At 40.5% G+C, this 24,613-nt stretch overlaps 1 protein-coding gene across 4 annotated transcripts in view; it reads right to left on the bottom strand.

Moving 5' to 3' along the window:
• The window catches only part of LOC122292100 (mediator of RNA polymerase II transcription subunit 13), a 40,096-nt gene extending 27,667 nt beyond the window's left edge, over nucleotides 1-12,429 (bottom strand). For 3 of the 4 annotated variants that reach the window (XM_043100318.1, XM_043100320.1, XM_043100321.1), the window contains exons 1-9: nucleotides 12,198-12,429; nucleotides 11,931-12,038; nucleotides 3,776-3,849; nucleotides 3,513-3,652; nucleotides 3,314-3,400; nucleotides 3,042-3,129; nucleotides 2,878-2,958; nucleotides 1,308-1,385; nucleotides 1,106-1,185 (exon numbers count right to left, since the gene is read on the bottom strand). In XM_043100318.1, coding sequence (XP_042956252.1) covers nucleotides 1,106-1,185; nucleotides 1,308-1,385; nucleotides 2,878-2,958; nucleotides 3,042-3,129; nucleotides 3,314-3,400; nucleotides 3,513-3,652; nucleotides 3,776-3,849; nucleotides 11,931-11,954 — 652 coding nt within the window. In that variant the 5' untranslated portion in view covers nucleotides 11,955-12,038; nucleotides 12,198-12,429. Of the gene's footprint in view, nucleotides 1-1,105; nucleotides 1,186-1,307; nucleotides 1,386-2,877; nucleotides 2,959-3,041; nucleotides 3,130-3,313; nucleotides 3,401-3,512; nucleotides 3,653-3,775; nucleotides 3,850-11,930; nucleotides 12,039-12,149 lie in introns of all 4 variants that reach the window. The other variant, XM_043100319.1, reaches the window with a different exon arrangement.
• Nucleotides 12,430-24,613: the final 12,184 nt, after the last annotated feature.

Raw genomic sequence — 24,613 nt, 5'->3', positions numbered from 1 at the left:
AAAGTGATATGTTAGGATTCCAAACAATGTTGCTTGACACCTTCTTAATATGTAGAGGGCCGTCAGGTGGGTGCCATTTCTTTTCCCAACCCGATATATAGTTTTAAGCCTTCACCCACCTATTCGATCGTGGCAATAGCCAAGTGTCCCACCCATTATCTTAGTGGGATGGGTAGTTTAAATGGGTGGGCAGGGCCCAAATGGCCAGCCGCCCACCCATATATGTCACTCATACACCAAGAGTGCATACCCCTACTATTAGACCAAGTAAATGTACCCCCTACCATTGGAAGATCAATGAAATTTTGCTCAAATATAAAATATGAAAATTCCGCCATGGCTAGACTAGAGTGAGCTGCTCCTGACCTTTCACTTAAGAATCTGGTGAATTAAAGTCCCTCTATTGCAGCATGGCATCTCCCACCAGCTGATAGTCCTAACCTGGTCAGAGTCGAGCTGGAAACATATTTTAATTTTGTTTCCTAAAGATAAATGGCATCACTCATCACTCTTCCATTCCCTTATTTAATTCTGCACTCAGATTCATTTTCCTCCTTACTAAGACCTTAACATTCCAAGATAGATCATTTGGCTTCATGGGGTATCGACGACATCCCTCCTCCTCTTTATCCTACTCCGGCTACACCTACCAACCTTTAAGTCATTAATTGACGCAAGCCTAATCTTCAGCCTTGATGTAAGCCTACAGTCATATATAGGATCAGTGCATTCCATGAGAAGATGGAAAACCAAATTAAGCGTTGCACAAAGTTAACCTAAAATAGCCAATGGGATACGACCCAAATGGCACTTACACAGAAATTCTTTTGAAGGGTGTGAGTTAAGTCATGAAGCACAGAAATGGTTGATCCACAATACCCCTGGCTACCTAAACCAGGCTGAATAGGTCCCATTTTTCCCATTCAGCGACTTTGCACAGTTTTAGAATCTTTTCTTTCTGTCTTAACCACATGCGTGCACGCATGCACATTAGTCTTGCCATCCAGATACAAGTACATCAACAGGGGGCCAAAGAAAAATTTGTAGCAGACACTATCTAAAGTCAAATAAGTCAATAGAGGCCAAGCGTAGAAAATACAGCAACCTGGAAGTCTGTAACCCGAATTATTGGAAGAACGCTGCAATGCTCCTTCAATATCTCCACCTGAAAGTGTTCGGGTATGCCTACAAACAGATAGGGAAAGGAATATCAATTCAATCTGCATGGCAGTAAAAACTCAGCACCATAGAAGATATACTATGACACTACGATTAATAAGCAAAATAAGGTGTGAGCTTAAACATACTTTGCTGAAATTATGGCATGTACAAAGACTGCCTCTTCAGTGGCAGCAAAGACAAACTCAACAGTTGGTTGCCCTCTCCTGCAGATGCACCAATCATGCATCAACAAAAAAGCAACATGCTAAACCTGATTCTACCAAAGTTACCCAATCCGGCCACAAGTATTGAGCGCAAGCAAAGCTATTTCTTACAAATGCATACAGCTACAAGAAGAACCAGAAGAAAGGAAGAAAGTACATCCATCAAAATAATTAATTTCTTCTTAAGTATCATTTTCACTAACAAAAATAATGTATACAAAAAAATGAATATGCATATAAAGGAAATGCCCTGCATAAATGCAGATCCCATATGTAGAGCAACCAATGTGGCGAACACTTATTTTAACACTTAACCACTGCACAAAGTGTCCATGCACACAATTTCCCCCCTTAAATCAGGCTAGGAAGTTCAATGCCTCGTCAGTGCTCAAGGTAACCAAATGTTCACAGATTTGAGAGAAAACATGGATAACCCAGAGATTCTTTGTCTTCCACAAATAAACCAAGTTCTATATCACAACAAAAAAAAAAAAAAAGGAAAAAAGAAAGAAAATCCAGATGTGTTTTTTCAGTAAACAAGGATTTTATTGATGATATTAATAGGCATAGCTCAAGTACAAGAGCATCCTAAGCGCATGTGTCCAATGATACCAGAAAATCATGGCTATTCAAGCCATTGAAATCTATTACAATCAACCAATGGAATAAAGTACCAAAAAAAGAGATCTAAGCTCGTCCATTGACCATTTACAATCCTCGAAACTTCTTGCATTCCTCTCCCTCCAAAGGCACCACCATAGACAAATTGGAAAATCCATATCTATCTTTCTTTGAATAATTACCAATGGCATATAATTTTATATATATATATATATAAGTACCAATGCCATATAAACTAAAACCAACGGGAGCAAAAAAGTGCATTTGCAATAATCTAAGGCAAATATTATGAAATTTCTAGATTTCAAGAAAACGTGTGTTAAGTATCTACACATTTTAGATTAGAGAAAAGAAATGGCTAACTTCCGAGGATAACCCCATCTTATTATTATAAGCTTGGAGTGATCACTCTTAAGAAAACTTTGAGGACATCGTCGGTGTCATGTGGAAGTTTTATGTGGAGAGAGAGAGAGAGAGAGAGAGAGAGAGAGAGAGAGAGAGAGAGAAGAAATATGAGAAAAAATTGTTCGTATTCATTTCTTGCCTCTAGCACTTTGGACTATAACATGCCCATACCCACATTCACAAACAACTAGGAGGGTGTATAGTCTCCACTCCATTACTCGCTGATTTTAAAGTTGCGATTAAGTAAGAGTTGGAACATTTCCAATATGACCACATTTTACACTTTTATCCTTCTACATTATACATTATAGTAATGCTAAAATAATCATGTATCATAGTTATATAATTTTTGTTATCGTGATAATCCTCATTGCCTTCAATATTAAAACTAGTATCATTTATTTTCTTCCTTCTTTTTTTAATATATAAAGCTTCTAATACTATCAACATATGATTGTGAACAAACCTGAACATTTCCTCACTTTGTGATGGACAATACTTTGAAAACACATCTCCAAATCTCACGTAGGAAAGTCCTGCAAGTGTTCTGCCCATTCCAAAAAGATATGTGTCAAGTTAAGAACAAGAAAAACTTCACCGCTTTAGTTTTGGAAATGGAAGATTAGGGACCTCTCTATACAATTCCTTAAAGCCTGTGAAAGGGCAGCTGCAACCTCTTCTGAGTCTCCAGGAGCCAACCATATTCCAGATGCAATTACTTTCACATTAACAAATCAAAATAAGATAGTATTACTAAAATCGTATTTGAAAAAAATTGCATGTGAAAATAGAGCAAACCAAAGAAAATAGAAGTTACAAAATAACAAAAAACGAAAATACCATCCATAATTCTCCATAAAACATCCGCATTGAAAAGAAAATTACACTCCAGGACATGATACCTCTTAATCTCGAGACTGCACTTTGAGCAGTATCAACAACTGATAAATGACGCCCAGGAAGAAAAAGCCAGAGCTTGATTTTCTCATCTGTGCAAATTGTATGGGTGCACCATAGTTAGATAACCAAAGATCATCGGTTTCAATATAAATAGTACATGGTAACAGGATAGTGAAAAATTACTACGGCGGAATCTCCTACCAGGATTGTGCAGACCTTGAGAGGGATCCCAGGGCCCAACAAAGGAATTGGTCCATGTGCTGAGAAATCCTTCCTTTTGCAACTGTAGATGCGATGAAAGCACTGACAGCATAGCAGTATCTTTCTGCTCCATTTTCACACTGTTCAATATGAAAGAAATCTTACTACGCAACTGCTTATAATCTCCAACTAAACTGCCTTACTGACCATCTCAATCAATTTGGACTACACAAGAGAGAACATAAACTTCCAAAAATCCAAACCTTTTGTCAGGTAGAGAGCTCAAATCGGCTTCGTGGGGAAGAAACTGGAACCATGATATCTGATTAAGGCCTCCCTATAGAAATGGAAGATAAAACAAAAACAAAAAATTGTAAGAAATGCAAGGACCAGATATGAGAACCAAGAATTGACAATTATAACAAATATACAAAAGAATACAAGCCAGATGCCACATTTTATGTTTCATGCCAGCAGGTTAGCAGCAATGTTGGCCCTTATGTAATGAATGGTGGTAAAAAAAAAAAAAGGAACTGGTCATGCTAGCGGAGGTCCTACATGTGAAAAACAGTGGCCATGGCAAGTGGCAATACTAGTTCCGGCACATGAACTGAGAAACAGGTATACAAGAGAAGGCATCATTTTCTATATAGGTAAAATCAATCTTATTAATAGCACAAAGGGCTGCAACCCATGTAAACTAGAGGTATACAAGAGAAACACACCCTACTAACTAGAGGATGAAAAACAACAAAAGTGCACAAAACCTACAAAACTAGCAAATTGAAAACTATCGTGGGCAGCCATCCAGCTACGAAGAGATTTGAGCACAATGGCTTCAACTCTACCACCGTCCTCCTTCCTTCCTCAAAGGTTCTAGCATTACAATCCCACCAAATGCTCCTCATTAAGCACAAAGGAGCCATCCATCAAACAGTAATGTCATCGTACCTTCCCAAAATGTTTTTCCAACACACCAACAACTCCACCGCCATTGGGGCATGACCCACAAGAACCCAAAAGGTGAAAGATCAATGCCCATAACTCTCTAACCACCTTGCAATGAAGTCAGGGATGATTAATGCTTTCTCCACTCAACTTGCAGATACAATGCCACTCCATTATGATTATCCGTATTTTAATCGAATCCACTGTAAGAATCTTTTCAAGGGCTGTGATAAAGTCTGAAAAATGTATAATTAAGTGGCCTAAGTGAGTTATCTGTTTCCTCAAATAAGAGAAAAGCACTTAATTATACATTGAATTCTAATATTGAGTCCCAAGTTAATCCAAGGCAATATTCTGTGCATAACGACCCAATGTTTCTCTTAGAGTAATAAATACTCATTTTTTCATCTAACTACAGGGTATGTACAAAACAAAAGAGAAACTAAAGGGCAAAGTGGTAATCACGAGCGCTAAAGGAGAAAACCTATAAACAACTAAGTGTGCCCCCTCTTCACCACTCAGCCAACACTTCAAAGGCTACGGGAGAAAGGAAAAAACATGAACCAGCAAGAGAATCAAAGTTTGTTATGGATAGGAGCCTATGGGAGTGGAGCAGAACACGCATCAGAGGGCCTATATAGATGAGGAAAATCACACTGAAAGGGGGGATCGCGTAGCTGGAGATTTTTGGGAAATCCGAAAACCAGAGGGGGTCTTTTTCATGCACTTTCTTTAAATTTTAGGGTTTTATCTTTTCTAGGATTTTTGGAAATGTCGTTGGTTTTGATTAAAAGAGTAGTGCTCTCATACTTTATGAGTGAGTAATTTCATAACCTAAGTCGAGGGAAGCTTTCAAACAGTAGGGTTCGAATGGGTGTTTTTTATTTCTGTTGGGTTAAAATTCATACCTCTTTAAGTTTTTATTATCTCTGATTTGAAGCCAAGGTTAGGGTTTCTTGATTCCTTTTGATTCTTTGTTGATGAAAGCACAAAGGACGCTTGAGGAGTGTAGAACCTTATTCCTAAGTTGCATGTTGAACATTAGCTTGAAATGAAATTTATTAAGGTTATTCAGACACTATTTAGCTTGTGCACGCATCATATACATCATCCAAGTGTTTTAACCTTGACTGGTATCACATTTGAAGGAGACTATGGATCGAAAAAAAAAATTCCCTAGAACACCTACTGTGAGAGAGTGACCCGAGACTTGGGTATTTCCTTCCTAAATTTTTGCCAAAAGCATTTTTGTTCACTACATTTGTTTCCATTGATTTAATCTGCATTCTCTTTAGTTCCATGAAATGTCTCTGATACAATTAGGAATGTTTCAAAAAAAACATATTCAAAAACATATTTTCTCAATATTACTTTGTTCCTGTCAATCCACATCACTGCTAGAGTGATTCTCCTTCGCCACTACTTGGTGACAAAGGGGGTTCCCTTCAGAAAGCATTTCACTCTCACACTTCCCTTTTCTCATAAGGGTGTAGTTTTGAGTCATAAGATTGTCTTAATCCCTGTGAAATCGACCTTGGGACTCTCACTATACAATAACTGTATAGGCACTGTGGCAGTGGTGGAATATGGAGCTGGGCAGTGGGAGCTCTGCCCAGCTCCATATTCCACCACTACGAGAGGCCGATATCTGGCAGTGGTGGAATATGGAGCTGGAGGGAAGAGGAAGTTCATCTTCGTCCCTGAAGAAGTGGGCTATGGTTGGAGTAAGATGGGGGAGGCACTGTAGGAGCTCTGCGATGAAAAGACGAAGGATGGTAGGCTGATGGGGAAGTTATCCAATGCAAAGCCACAGTCTTACAGGGAGGCTTTGATGGTGGTGCAGCCGCAGGTGGCTCGGTCTGAAGGTGGGGGTAGGTTCATACAAGTTGGTGAGGCTACGGGACAGCTCCATGTCAGAGAGCCATGCCCTGTTCAGGGGCAATTGGGCAACAGACAAGTAGGAGACGTGACTGACGGGGAGACGTTGAAACTCCTTTGGGAAGCCAAGTCACAGATAAGTGAACTGCAGTTGAAAATAGAGCATTTAATAAGGAAGGAATGGGGGCGGGCCTATAATGGATCGGGTATGGGCCGGGAAGGGGGGGAAAAGGGGGCCTGCAAAGAGAGGCCTGTGGTTGAGGCCTTACCCAACAAAGGGAAGGAACTGGGACCTTCTCATGGGCCGAATCCAAAGGCTTGGAGGATCCGAAATAGGCAGTTGGACCCTGCGACGTCGGAACCCAAGAACTCAACGAAGACCCAGGCCCAGGTGGAGCAGATATCGACGGCGAAGCCTTCCCCGGTGGAACAAACTACGCCGGCGACGGCAGAGGCGCAGATTTTGCCGTCGAGAATGGAGGAAAACATCGAGATTCAGCCTCCGATGGCTTTTTTTCCAGATTTTGTCGCACAGAACCAACCGAAAATATATGGGGAGATGTTTTCATCCCAAGTCGAGGTCCCTGGTGTAGTTAATAAACATCTGGATTCATTTTCAGAGTTTGGGACGGAAAGTCTTCAGGAGCCCGTGAAGCTCAATGAAGAAAACAGTGCTTCGGGAGCATCCTTACCTGTTGTAAACACACAGAACCCATCGACCAGACAAGTAGATGTATTGGGGTCTGGTAACATTGATCTGGAGTTAGTCCCAGACTCTCAAGAAGAAAATCACCTCTCGGATGGGATGGAGATAATGGAGACAGTGCTGGAATGGGAAGCTACAAATCAGTTTGAGGGGTATGGGGAAAGGAATCCGTTTCCTCTAGACTGTTTGTTACCCAATGAAGGTGAGATGTCGGACTGGGTGTTTAATAAGGTAAGGGATATTCAACACATTGTGGGTATGAAGTGTGTGGGGTATGAAGAACAATTTATGGCTCTTCTCACAGCCATCGAGGTGGGTCACTCGCATTCTAAGAATAAGGGAGCTAAGAAAAGTAGGGAGCTCAAGAGACTGGATTGGTCTTTGAAAGAGGGAAGTTCAAGCCGTGAAAGGGCTAAAGGGAAGGGTACATGTATTTCTTTATGAAGCCAAAAATTGTGTCTTGGAATGTTCGGGGGTTGAACGAGAGTAATAAGCGAGCGAGAATAAAAAACTTGCTTCGAGATTGGCAGACGGATATTGTTTTTTTACAAGAAACCAAGTTGAATTGGTGAATAGAAAAATAGTGAGAAGTGTTTGGCATTGTCCTTATGTAGATTGGGTATATCTGGCCTCGAATGGGGCTTCGGGTGGTATGCTTGTGATGTGGGACAAAAGGGTAGTGGTGAAGATGGAGGAGTTCGTTGGGGATTACACGGTGGCATGTTCTTTTGAGATGGTAAAAGATAATTTTTTGTGGGCTTTTGCAGGAATTTATGGACCGAATGTAGACAACAGCAGACATCTTTTATGGGAAGAACTTGCTGGTGTACACAGCTGGTGGGACCTACCTATGTGCATAAGAGGGGATTTTAACATTATAAGGTTCCCTAGTGAAAGATCCGGTGACAGTCGCCTACGACCAGCCATGACAGAGTTTTCCAACTGCATTTTTGACTTGAATATGGTGGATTTCCCACTCATGGGGGGTCGTTTTACTTGGTCTAATAGTCAGATGTGGTCCAGGCTGGATAGATTTTTAATATCGCCGGATTGGGAATGCCATTTTTCGGAGGTATGTCAGAGGAGATTACCGCGCCTATGTTCAGATCATTTTCCAATTTTGTTGGATGGAGGAGGCATTCATAGTGGGCGTAGTTATTTCAAATTTGAAAACATGTGGCTGAAAAGTGAGGGTTTTGTGGACAGGGTAAGGAACTAGTGGTCTTCTTATCAGTTTAATGGTACGCCCTCTCATATTCTTGCAGGCAAACTTAAGGCGCTTAAGGAGGACTTAAAACTTTGGAACACACAAAGTTTTGGAGATGTAGGGGAACAAAAGAAATATAAGATGGAGGAGTTACAGGTTCTAGAAAGGCTTAATGAAGATAGATTGCTTACCGCAGAGGAAGTTTCTAGAAAGGCAATGTTGACTGCCGATCTGGAAAGGGTATTATCACTGGAAGAGATCTCTTGGAGACAGAAGTCAAGAACTTTGTGGCTGAAAGAAGGAGACCGAAATACAAAATTCTTCCATAGAGTGGCAAATTCTCATAGGAGGATTAATACCATTGAAATGCTGAAAATCAATGGTAGAGATTGTATGGAGCTTCCTGTGATCAGGGAACACGTGCTGAATTTTTTTGAACAGCTTTTTACAGAAAGAGAGGGATGGAGGCCAAAAGTGGATGAACTTGAATTTGATTCGATTGAGCCACAGACCGCATCATGGTTGGAAAGAGCTTTTGAGGAAGAGGAGGTGTATGAAGTGATCAGACGAATGGGGAAAGATAAAGCACCAGGACCAGACGGATTTTCGATGGGTTTCTTCCAAACTTGTTGGGAGGTGGTAAAAGAGGATATTTTGAATGTCTTTCAGGAACTATTCTTGTTTGGGAAATTTAAGAAAAGCCTGAATGCGACTTTTATCGCCTTAATCCCGAAGAAGACCGAGGCTTCGGAAGTGAAGGACTTTAGGCCTGTTAGTCTCATTAATGGGATTTATAAAATTATCTCAAAGGTTCTAGCAACAGGTTGGGTGTAGCCATCGGCAAGATAATTTCAAAGCCACAAAATGCCTTTGTCAGGGGCCGTCAAATTCTAGATTCGGTCTTAATAGCCAATGAATGCCTGGATAGTAGATTAAAGTCTGGTATTGCAGGGATTATTTGTAAACTAGACATGGAAAAGGCATATGACCACGTAAATTGGGACTTCCTCATCTATCTAATGAAGAGTTGTGGCTTTGGGGAACGTTGGTGTAGGTGGATTAGATGGTGTATCTCAATGGCAAAATTTTCAGTGTTGATCAATGGCAGTCCAGAAGGTTTCTTTAACAGTTCGAAGGGGTTAAAACAGGGAGATCCTTTATCCCCTTTTCTCTTTGTCATTGTCATGGAGGCTCTGAGTAGGATGCTAATGGCGTTAGTTACTAATGGACTGCTGGCTGGATTTTCAGTGGATGATCTGAACAGGGGCCAAATCTCGATATCCCACTTACTTTTTGCATATGACACTTTAATCTTCTGTGAGGCTGAACAAGAACAACTTAGGACACTGAAAGCACTTCTGTTATGCTTCGAAGTAGCGTCAGGTTTGAGAGTGAACTTTGATAAATCAGAGTTAGTTCCTGTTGGGAATGTCAGTAGCACGAGTCAGTTGGCTAGTACTTTGGGTTGTAAGGTCGCTGCTCTCCCTATGACCTATCTGGGACTACCGTTGGGGGCTGTTTCACATGCTATTTCTATTTGGGACCCAGTGATTGAGAAGATAGAGCGAAGACTAGCTGGGTGGAAGAGATTGTATTTGTCGAAAGGAGGACGGGTGACCCTGATAAAGAGTACTCTTTCTAACTTACCTACTTACTTTCTATCTCTTTTCCCTATTCCAGTTTCCGTAGCAGCATGGATAGAAAGATTGTACCGTGATTTCCTTTGGAGTGGGATGGGAGAAGAATTCAAGTTTCATTTAATCAGCTAGGATAAGGTATGCAGACCAATTTCTTCAGGTGGGTTGGGGATAAAGAACTTAAGAAATTTCAATCGGGCATTGCTCGGGAAGTGGTTATGGAGATACAATAGGGAACCGGAAGCATTATGGAAATTAGTAGTTGAGAGCAAACATGGCAGATTATGGGGGGGATGGTGTACTAGAGAGGGGCCTGGGCCTTATGGGGTGGGGATTTGGAAGCATATAAGAAGAGGGTGGGGGGTGTTTGCCAACCATACGAAACTTTTGGTGGGGGAGGGCACACGTATAAAATTTTGGAGAGATATCTGGTGTGGGGAAGAGGCTTTGAAGGATTCCTTCCCGTCGGTTTTCCGAGTGGCTTGTGATCCAGAAGCTTCGGTGGCGGAACTTCTGGTTCGTTCAGGGGACCAAGTCCATTGGAACATCACTTTCTGTAGAACAGCACAGGATTGGGAAGTAAATAGCTTCACGGAGTTTTTCAGCCTAGTGTACTCTATGAAGATGAATGGAAGACATGAAGATAAGCTATGGTGGAAACCGGTGGGTAAGGGTATTTTCTCGGTCCGTTCATTTTATAAGGCCCTTACAACTTTTCCAACTCCTCCTTTCCCATGGAAAAGCTTGTGGAGGAATAAGGCGCCTTCAAAGTCACTTTTCTTCACCTGGACAGCAGCGTTGGGAAAGATCTTGACTACCGATAACTTGCGAAAGCGTCGGATCATCATCACAGATTGGTGTTGTATGTGTAAGAAAAATGGTGAGACAGTGAACCATCTCCTGCTACATTGTGAGATTGCTAGAGCTTTGTGGTGTAAGAAGTTTTCAGTCGAGTAGGGTTAAGTTGGGTAATGCCGGAGTCAGTGGTAGAATTATTGGCCAGTTGGGCGATGCCGGGTGGAGATTCACGAATCAAAGCGGTGTGGAAGATGGTCCCTATCTGTATTATGTGGTGTATCTGGCAAGAGCGCAATGAGAGAACATTCGAAGATATGGAGCGGACAAACGAGGAGCTTCGTTCTATTTTTTTCAGTACTTTGTTCCTGTGGACTCTAGCTATAGACTTTAATGGGCTAAATGTACATGAGTTCCTTGCAACCTTTATAGCGACCTAGATAGGTCTTATCTCTTGTATACCATCTTGTGTACTTGGGCTATGCCTATTATAATTAATACTACCGTTTTACTTATCAAAAAAAAAAACTGTACACCTTCTGCACTTGGGAGGCATTTTAATTGGAGAGACAGGCTGTTGTCCAATAAAAACATGCTACCTTCAAAGAAGCATTATTCCTCCATAAGCTCTTCAAAGGGAATGAACCTCTAGCTTAAGGGATGAGCAATAATAGAAAATTTTGACCTTGAGTGAAGGTGTCATACATGTGGTGTGGTGATCAAGGAAAACACGCACCAAAAATAGTTCCAATTACTTGAAAATGGCCCGGGTGTGCAGTCTTGCATGCTGATATAGAATGGTACATATGTTTTAACCATAACTATTTTGTTTATAAGGGATATGTAATAAAGATCTTATGAAGCACGAGAGTGGACACCCAAATACAGGGGCAGTACACAAAAGGGCGCCCATAATGAAAAAGAACATCAGAAAATGGAGAACAAATTTATGAAACGACCATCAGGCAGAAATTCAGATTTAGCATAATTAAACTTTATTCAGATCCAGCAACCAAGCTTAACATCCTTCCAACAAGCAAATATTGCAGAAAACAAACATATCACTAGCACGGCACTACCAACAGCACCATAGTGTCAAGGTCTGAATCACGAACATGACAAGTGAGACCAATTCATAAACCAGACTAAAACAATTAGGCCAATTATAAATAAGGTAATAGACGCAAATAAATCTGATGCTGCAAATGAAAAATAAAAATCTAGGACCAAATAGGATAGAATCTTACAAGTTTGAAAACATTGGTCCACATCGCTGCTATATGCCGAAGCTCCCTGACTGATAAAAGCTTCTGAGACTCCAACACTTATGCTAAGAGGGGTCGAGCATTTTCAACCTGCAAACAGAGAAGAGAGGACTCATAAGCAAACTAGATTCTCAGCTAGAAGGAAAATGAAAATGGAACAAAAAAAAAAAAAAAGGAAGAAGAAGGAGAAGCAAAGAAAACCGAAATTGGGAGGAATTGAAATCCGAATTCAAAACCCTAATTGCTAACCGTTGGGCGCCGAGGAATTGTAGAGAAAGGGAAAAAGATGGAAGGCTTGGGATCTACAAACGGAGAGAGAGGGAAAGAGTTGAGAGAGTAGTAGAAGTAATAATTGGGGGGAAATACAGAATTGGTTGAGGTAGTTGCAGGGTGAGTTGCAGTTCCAACTTCAAACTCCAAGGGTCCAGTTCTCAAAAGTCAAAAAAAAGAAAAGGACTTTACTCGGTCCCTTCAATTGGGGTTTTTAGTTTCTTTATGACATTGATTCACCTCTCCCTTACGGTATTACCCGGTAATTATTGTTCATATTATTCATACTATACCTATTCGATTAGAGAAAAAAATAATAATATAAATATTCTTAAAAATTAAAGGTTTTTTTTTTTTGGAATACAAACTATATGATATCTCATCTCATTTTAAAAAATTTTATAATTTCATTTTCAAAAATCACTCAAACACAAATAATTTCTAATTTTAATTTTTTTATCTAATCATTACCTAATTACTATAATTTTCTAAAATTTCAAACAAAATACAAAAAATAATACAATTTTGAAATTTAAAAAAAATTATATTCTAATAATATTTTAACTTTATAATATTTTTATTTAATTTTTTATTTCACATTTTTCAAAATCTAATAAAACATCTTAACTCAAATAATTTCACTATTATTCACAAATTTCTCATATTATCTTTGTTAACGTCGTGCTTCGTTTGACTTTGGGCCAGGTTCTAATGACTCAGGTCTTCGGTCTTGCACCTGCACACTTAGAGAAAACACAGAGAATTAGGGGTCTTAGTGGAGGCTGGAGAGTCTCTGATGCTTAAGTTAGTATCTATAAGTAGCTCGTACGAGAGTGTCAAGGAATCAAAGAGAGTTATTCGTACCTGGGGATTAACTTTTATACTAAGTTTCGAGGGGGACCGCCCATACCCCATGTTAGGGGTATATGTCCCATCAATTGTTCCTTTAATTATAATCATTTGATGTGGCGCAGCTCTTGAAGTGGTGCAATTAATGCGACGTGGCTTCCTGTCCCTTTTATCCTGCAGGTTCACGTCATTAGGCTCTTCCTCACTTGTTGTTAGAAGATCAAGGGCTCCTCATGTTTCCTGCCCACCTGTCTACACAGGTTCTCTGAGACTAGGTGTCGTACAGGAATGTCGGGGTTATGGGAATTTCTTCTTGTCTTTGTCTTTGTGTCTAACCATTGTTGTTGTCGTTTGATATCCTCTCTTTTTTATAGGAGCGGCCATTTTATTTCTTGGCTCTTCCACGTGTCCAATCCTTGGACACCCTTGCTTGGTCTTTTCATTATTTAATGCGTCGTGCGACAATTCCTCTCTCGACTTTGTTGGCACATTTTTCTGACGGTTGAATTTTGGCACTCAAATGCATCCATTCTGATTTCTGTCCCCTTAGCATTGACAGTGTCAGGCTGCTCCTGCCATGTCGCATCGTGCAGTACGTGCTACGGACTTGCGCTAGGCTTACTAGCTCGTGGGGTGCGCGTGTTCCCACGACTCTGGGATATCAATTGTCGCCTGAGCCTATTTATACCCCATCCCTTAGCAATTGTTGCTCGTTTTATCTCTTCTTCCTTTCTCAAAGTGCTTTGAGTTCTTTTGCACTTCTAGCTTTTCTATGTGTTCTACCTTCCGTCTTCGCATTCTCATGGCTCCCAAGTATTCTCCACGTCCTGCCTCTAAAGGTTCAAAAAACCCAAAGTCAGCCAAGTCTTCTGGTCCTCCCTAGACCACCAGGGACCTAGACCCTCACAAGGTCCAAACCGAAGCACAGAGGTTTGATAGCTTCTCTTGGCGGTTGGTGGTGACTCCCAGTGAGTTGGAGTCACTGAAGACGACATTTAAGGTATCGAGTATCGTTGAACTAGAGATGCCTTCCCTTGATGAAGGAACCGTGGATTCTAAGGGGTACGCATCGAAGTTGGCTTTGTACCCCGACATGTTCTCCAGCGGCCTCAGGCTACCTTTTTGTCGTCCAGTCCACGATGTGCTAGACTTTTTGGGCTTGGCTCCTGCCCAACTCTACCCAAACACATGGAGGATCCTGATGTGTTGTTGCTTCATATGGCGATGCGCATGGAGGAAGTTGGTTCCGATCAACCGGACCTCACTGCCCATGAGTTTCTCCTCACCCACACCTGCAGTTTTCGCTCTATTCAAGCGTTAGCTCGCTTAGAGTTGCATTACAAGAGGGTGAAAGGATGGAGTTGGCGCTTCTTCTTTGTGTCCAGTAGAGGGTAGGAGTTCCCAGTTGGACAAGTTAATGGGCACGAATACCTTGTTTGAGCCATCTGGGGGGTCATGAAGGATGACAAAAATGTCAGGCCCATGGCGACTCCCAAAGAAATCAGTCGTATCGAGATTGTTTGGGCTTGGGTGAAGGCCCATCTGGATGATGTTCTCTCGAAGGCTTTGCTGGATGACAACGGCCTACGATAGTACGTGCCTCCCTCCGCCAATTCACATTTTACATACCGGGGCAACCGGATGTGGGTGGCTGCTCCTCAAGTCTATAGGCATTCCCCTAGTCTACATGTCGAGGGGAAGGGGAAGAAACCTAGGAAATAGTCACCTGCCAAGTCCGACTTTGATGAAATGCCCATCCCCCTTTCAGGCAAACTTCTATGGGAGTGCACATTCAGCCGCCTAAGCCATCCTCACTGAGGAAGGTGGTGGTGTCTGAACTGCCTCACTGGGCAACGCCTTCTTCCATTCCTTCCCCTAACAAGGATGGTATAGCCCTCTTCAGCAAGTCTGTGCCGACCCTCCTATGGCCAGTCTAGATCAACCCAGGGGAACGCTCCTCATTACTTTTGAGGTTCCCTCTCCAACCCGTCAGGCAACGAGGGGGTCATGGAACTTTCCCCCAGCAAAGATTTGTTGTCCTTGCGGTTTTATGGAGTTCTTTTGGATTCCCCCTTCAGGAGTCCTAAGTTGTGCTCCCATCACTAGATATTGACCTTAAAAAGGTCCCTTCCCCTTCACCTAAGGAGCATCCTGATAGATGCAAATACCTCCTTGACCGAGTGTCTATCCCGGATTCTCCCATTCCTTACTCACTAAAAGTTGAGGTCATGTCAACCGAACTCAGTTTGCAGGACGACGATGCAGAGGCTTGGAAGGAGATAGCGCGGGCCGTGTCTTGGGCAGAGGAGGTCCTGGCAGATGCACTCGAGACTGAGGTTGTGTTGGTGTCAATGGAGGTCAATAAAGCTTTGGCTACCGTGGCCGAAGATGGGGCTCCACTGCCTTTCATTTTCACCATTCCGGCCTTGACTTCGACAGAGGCTAGAGCTGGAGTCGAAGTTGGTGAGGGCAGCGAGGCTTTGGTCACTTTGGTGAGTGTTGGCACTTCCTTGACCTTCACTAACACCATCTCGGCTTTGGTGTCAAAGCAGGGGTGAGAACAGGAGCTGTAGGGGAATCCGGGGGAGTCTCCCTTAGCCTTAGTACAGACAACTTGGTAGTTGTCGAGGCGCCGTTAGTTCCTGTGGACCCAAGGGTCGAGGAGATTCTCGAACGAGCCATGGAAGACAAGGGTGAGGGAGGCCCATCCTGGGTGGATTTTGTGGTGGGTCACAAGGTCTCGGCGAGCAATGGAGCCATGATGTGAAGCCTTTCTGAGGAGAGGACTAGTGTCTCTCCACGACCGATCGTGGACGAGACTTGCCCAGACCCCGTCTAGGAGATAGCTTAGAGGCTAAGGAAGCTCTTCTTGAGGGTCAGCTATCCATTATCTTTCGTGTCCTTCTAAGATTTCTTTGCACGTTTTTCCCCTCTGCTAATTTAGATTTTTCAAGGCAGAGCATGGAGAAATTGGCACATTCATCGTGGAAGGCAGGGAGGAGTTGGAAAAAGAGAAATAAGTACTTCAATCTTTAGTGCAGTTGACCTTGCGCTCCACCAAAGAAGAGAGGGAGAGAAAGAATGAGCTAGTGAAAACTCTCGTTAGGGTGCAGTTTAGCTGGCGGTGGAGGCAGAAAAGCATACTCTGCCTTCGTCGACATAAAGCCCAACTCAAGGCTGATTTGGCTAGGTCCTAGGCTGAGGCCGGTTCACACCGCCTTGAGGCAACACTTTTCACGGAGGCAAGGGATAACCTTCAGGACTTCTTTAATCGCCAACAAGAGGAGTTGGAAAAGTTGCGGGCTGAGAACTCACTGTTGAATAAGCAGTAGGATTCTGATGGTTGGTCGTACAAGTGGATCGAGGGGAAGTTCGAAGGGGCCTCCAAGTCTCTCCAGGAGAAAAATGATTCTCTTAAGGAGCAGTTTAAGAGAGTGAAGGCCTTGGAGCTCGAGAAGACTGAGGCCAATCGCATGATAGCTTCCCATGAGGCGACCATTCGGGATTAGCACTCTCACCTCGATAGTGCCGAAGCCACCCTACCCCAACTGCGCCAAGAGCTCTCTCACATCCGCTTGGTTTGTGACGACGCCTGGAATCACGACTACCTGGAGGGTTTGGAGAGGATGAGGGATCATGTGCTCTTGAACCCCAAGAGTAATCCAAGGGTACTACAAATACGAGATCTCCCTCTTGACCGAGCAACCTTGAAGTGAGGTGCCTTGACAAGGAAAAAGCCGATCCCAAGTACACTCTCGGACAACCTCGCCAACTAAACATTCTCATCGTACTGATGTATATTTTTTTGCTTTTCTTTGCTTGCATTTCACAACATTAATAAAATACTTCATTTTTCTTCTCCTTTTTTGAGTTTGTCTACTTCACTTTCATTTGCTTGTACTTTATATATATATTTTTTGCATGCTTTAGGGGAGTATGTTTGGTGAGGGCCAACATTGTCTGCACTATGGACAATATGTAAGCAAAATTGACCATTCAACATAGTCGCATAATCCTAATTTGGTGGAGCTCTTAGGGAGTTAAGCCGCGTTCTGGATAGACTAGGCCCCTATTCCACAGGAAGAGAGGTTGTGATGCCTTTGGCTAATCTCTCCTCTTCGATGTCCCCAAGGGAAGGACGAGTTGTTACGCAGCCAAAGGGTCTAACACGTTGCTGAAGTTAGGTGGGAGGTGGACTCGAGTGCATAAAGTACATACGAAAGTGATTGGGCAAGCTAGTGACTTGCCTACCAATTTAGACACCTAGGAGGTCAGACGGTCTTTGACCTTTCCTGCTCATTGACTTGTTATAAAAATAGTGACAAGCCAGGCAGTCGAAAGTCTAGACTCGCTTATTTGGTGTGACAAAGGTTGAGTAGTCCTTGAGACTGAACTAACCTCACCGCCATGAGAGAGGTCAAACAGTGATTACACCCAAAGAATAACATGATAGTTGTAGCACAGTTTTGGAATATCGATTTTACAGAAAGACAAATTAAAAGAATAGTAGAAAGAACAAATAAATTAAAAAAAAATATTAAATGATTAATGGAGAATAAAGATTAATTTTGAATGCAAGTTAAAGTGAAGTAAATTGACTAACAGAAAAGTACTCAAATTTGACATACAGTGAAGCATAGGAAATCCTTTGCACAAATTCAGTAATTTAATTATTCTTAATTAAATAACTTAATTGAAAACTCAATTTCCAAAATTTTCAATTGAAAAGTATATATTTATAAAGCAAAATGAAATCAAAGGTAACCATTTGAAAAATCATTCACCACTTTTAAAATACGTAAATTATTATCAATATTGAGAAAATCCAACGACGACAATATATTCAGGGAGCGATATTGCAGCAAAAAATTAAAGCAATACAGATAAATAATTGATCTAAACATAATCAAAGAACTAATTCATTCAATAGAAAAAGTATGGCTGAATCTATAAACAAAATAAAATCTATGATTATTTGGAGAAGAAAAGATCAACAATAAATTGAGAATAATAAAACAAAAGAGTTTTAGCAATTGAAAATCAAATATATAAATTAAAAATACCATATAATGTGCAAATTCATCCCTAACCTTACTTGAAAATTTAGTTACATATAAATATAATAGACAACAAAAATCTTCAAAGAAAAATAAAGCAAACGGCGATCATGGAAATGATTTTCTCCTTTATTCAGATCTGCCTCTTGTGCCTCTCCTCCCCCACCATTTCATGTTAATGATATACTTATATAGGGTAGGAAAGAAACCCTAATGTCTTCATAATTCCCCCATAAAAAAATCGCTAAAATTTTAGGCCTTATTTTACCAGCCATGTATGTGCTTCAAGAGTTTAAATTTGGAAATCTTTATTGGAGACAAATTTATAACCCTTTAAGATAACTTTATAATACATCAAGAATCGTATCAATCATATATATGAGTGGGAAATTACGATTAAAATAAAATATGTCCAAGTTGTCTCATAGCAAATTTTGGACTTAGATTTCTTGTAATTTCCTTTTGTGATTTTTTTTCTTGATCCAAATAGCTCTCAAACCCCCTAAAAGTCCTCATTTCAATTTTACTGGGCTTTGACTTGCTCTTTTGTAAACTCTGAAATTAAACATAAAAATCTATTTAGGAGTATCCCAAAGTAAATAAAAATTCAATTCAAGAATACACATTAATTTCTATTATTTCTATTCATATTTTAGCATTTTAATCCAATAATAGGATATTTAGAGTACACTTTCACGCATTCATCAAGCAGTTTATAAGACTAGACTCGCCTTACATCTTTAAAGGAGGTCAAGCAGTGTGTTCAAGCTGGAGTCGCCTTTTTGGCCCTTGCGCTTGGCAAGAGGGTCAGAGCAACTCTTTAAGGCTGGACTTGTCCTAAGTCTTTAGAGGATGTCAATGTTTGCAAGAGGAGATGCAATCATTGGGGTAATGTCGGGCAGTCAAGAGACTGACCCGCACTTTGCCATGAGGCAAGCTAGGCCGCCTTAAGGTTGGACCGACCTATTGACCCGTAACGGAAAGGTAAACAGGAGATGTTTGTCCATGCTGCAAAAGTCAAACCAGTTAGTACAAACAATCTCCAATCACAGGTGTGAAATTTGCAAACCTGAGTTGTCTTATTAAAGTGTGGCGAAAATCTGAGGCGTTATCCATTTGGCACTCCGAAGTAGTGTCAGGTAGTCGAAGGACTAAACTCGCACTCCACCAGGGGACGGGTAGGGATGCCTTAGGCTAAACCCACATTTTTTGTCCCTACGGAGAGGTCATTTTTCAAATGGTTGAGAAGCCGATTTGCACTTCACTATAATGGGGGTCGAGGTAAGTTGTTCAAGCAACCGAGAGGCTAGACCATCTCTCCTCCATAAGGGAGGCTAGGCTGCCGTAGGGGCTGGACCTATTTATCAACCCTCACAAGAAGGTAGGTTGTTCGGGCAATTTAGGACTAGACCTGCTCCTTCCTGTTGACATCCCACTCTTGGTCGTGGCAGAGGTTGGAGTAAGTTGTTTGGGCAACCGAGAGGTTGGACCCGCTCTCCTTCTTTTTTTTTTTGGACTAGACCTGCCTATTAATCCTCATAGGGAGGTAGGTAGTTCAGCCAGTTTGAGATTGGACCTGCTTCCACCTGTTGATACCCACAATGAAAGTAAGTTGTCGGGCAGTTGAAGGCTAGCCTGCACTTTGCCGTAGAAGTGATAAAGTAGCTTTAGGCGTTACACTCATCCCTTTGGTACCCCGCTGGGAAGGTAAGTGTCAAACAGCTAATTAGCCGGTTCGCTTTTTATAGTGATGGGAGCGGGGTAAGTTGTTTTGGCAGCCAAGAGGTTGGACTCGCTTTTTCGTGAGGGAGGTTAGACTGCAGCGGGGGCTGGACCTAAGGTTGAGGTGTTTGGTCCTTATAGGATCTTCTTCAAGGAGGTCTCTGTGAGGACCTTTATTGGGTGAGCTTGAAAATATGGGCGGAGCTTTCAAGTGATTACCACCAAAGAGAAGGCAAGCTGCTTTATGCCCAGGTATCTAACCCCTGCTCCTAGGTAGGCTCGGCTAGTATAGTACATGGGTCTCTAGTCCCTGTCTTCATCTCGTACCAAGGCCGAGGAGGCATCTGTGGGGAGACTAATGAATACATGATCATAACTTAACCACACTTGGGCTGGCTAAGCAGCAGAGGGCTAGTGACATACTTCTTGAGGGCATAAAACACTTGGTCGCACTCGTCATCCCACGTTTGGGCCTTCTGTAGCACTTTGAAGAAGAGGAGGCACTTGTTAGTGGATCTCGTATGAAACCTGCTACGAGTAACCGATCGACTTCTATGACGATAGTGGCATTCTTCTCAGTGTTGAAGCTTCGATGTTTCTGCCTTAACCCCATAGCCTTTAGGTCCACAGTCAAGTGGTGCCACATGACCTCCGGGTCAATTTCAGGCATGTCCTCATGACTCCAGGCGAAGACATCTCGATGCTCCATAAGGAACTGTTGCATGGCACCTCTCATTTCGAGAGTCACCTTAGTGTCGATCTTGGTGGTGGCTTTCAGGCGGCTCAGGTCTAAAGGGACCAACTCCAGTGACTAGTTTGGCTCCACCATCTATTGGGATGCACTTAGGTATAGGTGGGATGACATTCTTCACGTTCTTCCTTTCTTTCCCCAAGTCGCCTCCCCTTCTAGTGTTCCTGGAGCCTTTGCGCTTCCTGTTGCTTGGCTCTACATCATTCTCCGGCTCTTTAGTGATCCCTCTGAGCATCTTGTTCTCCTTCCCTACCATTTATTCCATTGCCACGAACCTTACTTCCATGTTTTTCAATGTCGCTTCTTCTTGTCCCTAAGTTGTTTGAGAACAAGTTGTCGCAGACATATGAAAGACACATGAAGTCTATAGTTATCCCACAAACGGTACTACTGTTAACATCATGTTTTGTATGCCTTTGGGTCAGGTTCCAACGACTCGAGTCTTCAATCTTTCACCTGCACACTTAGAGAAAGCATAAAGAGTCGAGGGCCTTGGTGGAGGCCGAGGAATTTCCGATGCTTAAGTCAGTATTTCCTTAGTAGTTCATGCAAGAGTGTCAATGAATCAAATAAAGTTCTTTGTACCTAGGGATCAGCTTTTATACTAAGTCTCTTTTTTTTTTGGGGGGGGGGGCCCCGCCCCCCATTACCCATACCCTGTGTCAGGGGTATATGTCCCCCCCAATTATTCCTTGAGTTATAATTCTTTAATGCGGCGCGGCTCGTCTCTTGGGGTGACTCAAATTAATGCAACGTGGCTTCCTGTCCCTTTAATCCTGTAGGTGCTCGCCGTTATACTTCTCCTCACTTATTGTTATAAGATTATGGGCTCCGAGCATTTCCCGCCTACCTGTCTGCATAGGTTCTCTTAGGGTAGATGTCGTAGGGGAGTGCAGGAGTGATGTGTCCCCTTATATTTTGGGATTTTCTGCGTGATTATGCCTATGGGTTGACCCCAGCCAGGGGCCTTTAATGTGCTAAGGGGTCGCCTAGTCGGGTTGGGCTTGTCTCTTAGGCCTTCGGCCCGAAAAGAAAATTCTCCTTACAATCTCATTCTCCAAACATCTCGTAAATTAAAAAATAATGTTTGTTTGCCGTTTAATTACAATGCAAGGTAGTAAGTGAGAATAAAGATGCAGCTAAAATTAAATAAATATCACAAAAATATAATATAAAAATAATATATGTTTTTTTCTAAAAATATTCTTGTTGAAAGCATTTACCAAAGGTGAAGATATTTATATAAAAATAAAATAAAAGAGTAAAAAAAGGGTATGAGCATTCCAATGTATCAGCCAGCTAAGAAATCCCTTCCCTTATTAGTCTTGAACTTTTACACCCATTAACCTTTAGATGATATGTGATGGATGTATGTTTTATCATTGGTCAAGGTCTTTGCATGTGACCAAAGGCCTCTCAATTTTTTCATAGCATCCCAAAAGTTTGGTACTCTTGAGAAAAAATGAGAGAGATTGGCATTTTAAGAAAATTGAAAATGTTGTTTTTTATCTTATATTTTGTTATCTTTAAAAAACTATTTAATATGTTGTATTTTAAATGCTTCATTGTTTAGTATAACTAAGAAAGAAAAAAATCATGATAAATTTTAACATTGTTCAAGTGAATGTAAATATATAAATAAATATATGCATGTGTGTGAGGTGTGAGATCCCACCAATTTGATAGTTAACTTGAAAAATGTTGAAATAAAGATGTTGTTGCTCGTCAAGCCTCATGAGGATGTCACTAACATGACCAGCTTGCATTAAAAAAAAAATCGTTCATCATTACAACTCAGTTTATTCCATCTGATCTGAAAAAAGTTTTCATACTTGCAAAAATGAGCTTTGCTACATATAAGCCCACACACCATACACCACATAAATATTGTAACCGTTTAATATCCTTAGGGCAAAACACATGTTTACACTATCTAATTGATGAGAGGTTGACATGATCATATCCAATTTTACATATAAACAATTGTTGTCAATCTATGATCATTTTAGATTTTGCTCTATGCTACTTTTTACATTAAAGTAAAGATTTTGTTCCTTGTAGTTCAAATATTCACATGCATTTCAATTCACCAACTCAAAAAAGCTTATGAAAATTGAAATGAAAGTGAGCAAGATTTGGTACCATAGACATGATATCAAACACAGAAATATCAAACTGTTTCATGAAGTGAGATGGGATAAATATCCAAATGGCCATTCAGAGACAACACATCTCTTCTCAAATTGTTTTTAAAATTTTTAATACTGTTCACAAATAAGACCATTCATAGAGAGAACAATGTCTTCTACCCCCTACGTCTCACAATAGTTCCTCCCAACATTACACTCGTTGTCCCTCTTCCAAACATGTCTTCCCTCCCTCGTAACACAACCAGCCTCCTCTGTCTGAGAAATTTGACAACAACTGCCGTTTCGTTTGTTGGTTCCTTCAAACGATCTACCTTGGTCCATCTTTGTGAAGGACAACAACAACCATATTTACCACCTCCTACGCAAAAAACCCCCCAAACCGTCCATTCCTTCATGCCCAAACTGCTAACCCATAGTCATCTGAGATTGATATTGAAATTTCTCGGTGACCCACCACTCTGTTTGAGTGGGAATTGTTCAATGGCATTGTGCTTGAAGTCGTTTCAGCTAAAGTTTTCAATACCATTTCAATTAAGATATTGGAATGAAATATTTCGATATCGATACTATTTCGGAATAATCTATATATAGATAAATTAATTATATATATAAATTATATTTTAAAATAATATTAATGCAAGTCTTAAAAAGTTAAAACACATATTTATAAAACTCAATAATACTTCTAAGTTCTCAATTCAACTATTAAAAAAAATAATCACTCATCTTCATCACGAAAATGGGAGTAGAGATTTGATTTTTAGTTCTCAAGAAAGGGGATTAAAAAAAGTTAAGAAAATAGTATTCAGATATGAGAATTTGAGTAAAAATTATGAAAAAAAATCAGGATTTTTAAATTAATTACAAAAATATATTAATTTCGATCGTTATACTAAAAACTGATTAGGATACAAAAAACTGGTTGGTATTGACCGAAACGCACTGAAATGGTCAGTATTTGACCCGGTACGAAATACCTACCTCCCCCTTGCTGGTTATTGTTTTGACACGATAAGTTCCTACTGCATCGGTTATTATAGTACGGTATTCAAAAAGTTGGTTCCAACCTCTGTCGTAAATTGCACATTGCCTTGCAATCATGTCATTATTATGTAAATAAAACACATTTTTTAATTAATAATGTAATTTATAATATATTTTCCTGAAGTTTTGGAATTAATTTATATATTAAAATAGAAATAAAACAAATTACCTAATTAATCATGTCATTTCCAAATTATTTTCCAGAAATTTTGAAATTAATTTATACATTATTATGTAAACAAAAACGTGAAATAATATAATTTCTAATATATTTTTTTGAAATTTTTAAATTAATTTATTCATTAAAATAATAAGATCAATCATTACATAAACTTATCATTGGTAGGATCTACCACATTTTTCTTCTCTAGAAAGTTAAAACCATCTCATCTCAACTTTACATCCAAACGTATCTCTTTATGGGATCCACATACTTTTTTAAAACCAACTCAAAATTTTCAATTTAAACCATCTCAACACTATTAACATAAATCTTAAAAATTTTAATCTCATTTCACCGCCCAAGCATCCATGTCATTGTTTTATGTTGTTTTTATTTATGCTTTAGTTGTTAAAATTGAGTGATTTGTTCATTTTTGTCCCCTTATACAAACAAGTTTTGAAGACTTATATGTATCTATTAATGGTTCTTTATATATTGTCCAATACAAAAGTTTTATTTGAAATAAAATCATCCAAATCCTTACCTGTTTGGAATGAGAAGTGTGTTATTTTAGATTGAATAATTGTTTGATAGTTTTAAATCACTATAAAAATAGAAAAATGATATTTGCAGTCATGGAGTGTGAAAGCGCCATACAA

The sequence above is a fragment of the Carya illinoinensis genome, chromosome 13, assembly GCF_018687715.1.
Source record: "Carya illinoinensis cultivar Pawnee chromosome 13, C.illinoinensisPawnee_v1, whole genome shotgun sequence".
Classification (NCBI taxonomy): domain Eukaryota; kingdom Viridiplantae; phylum Streptophyta; class Magnoliopsida; order Fagales; family Juglandaceae; genus Carya; species Carya illinoinensis.
This window is presented reverse-complemented; position numbering and strand designations above follow the sequence as displayed.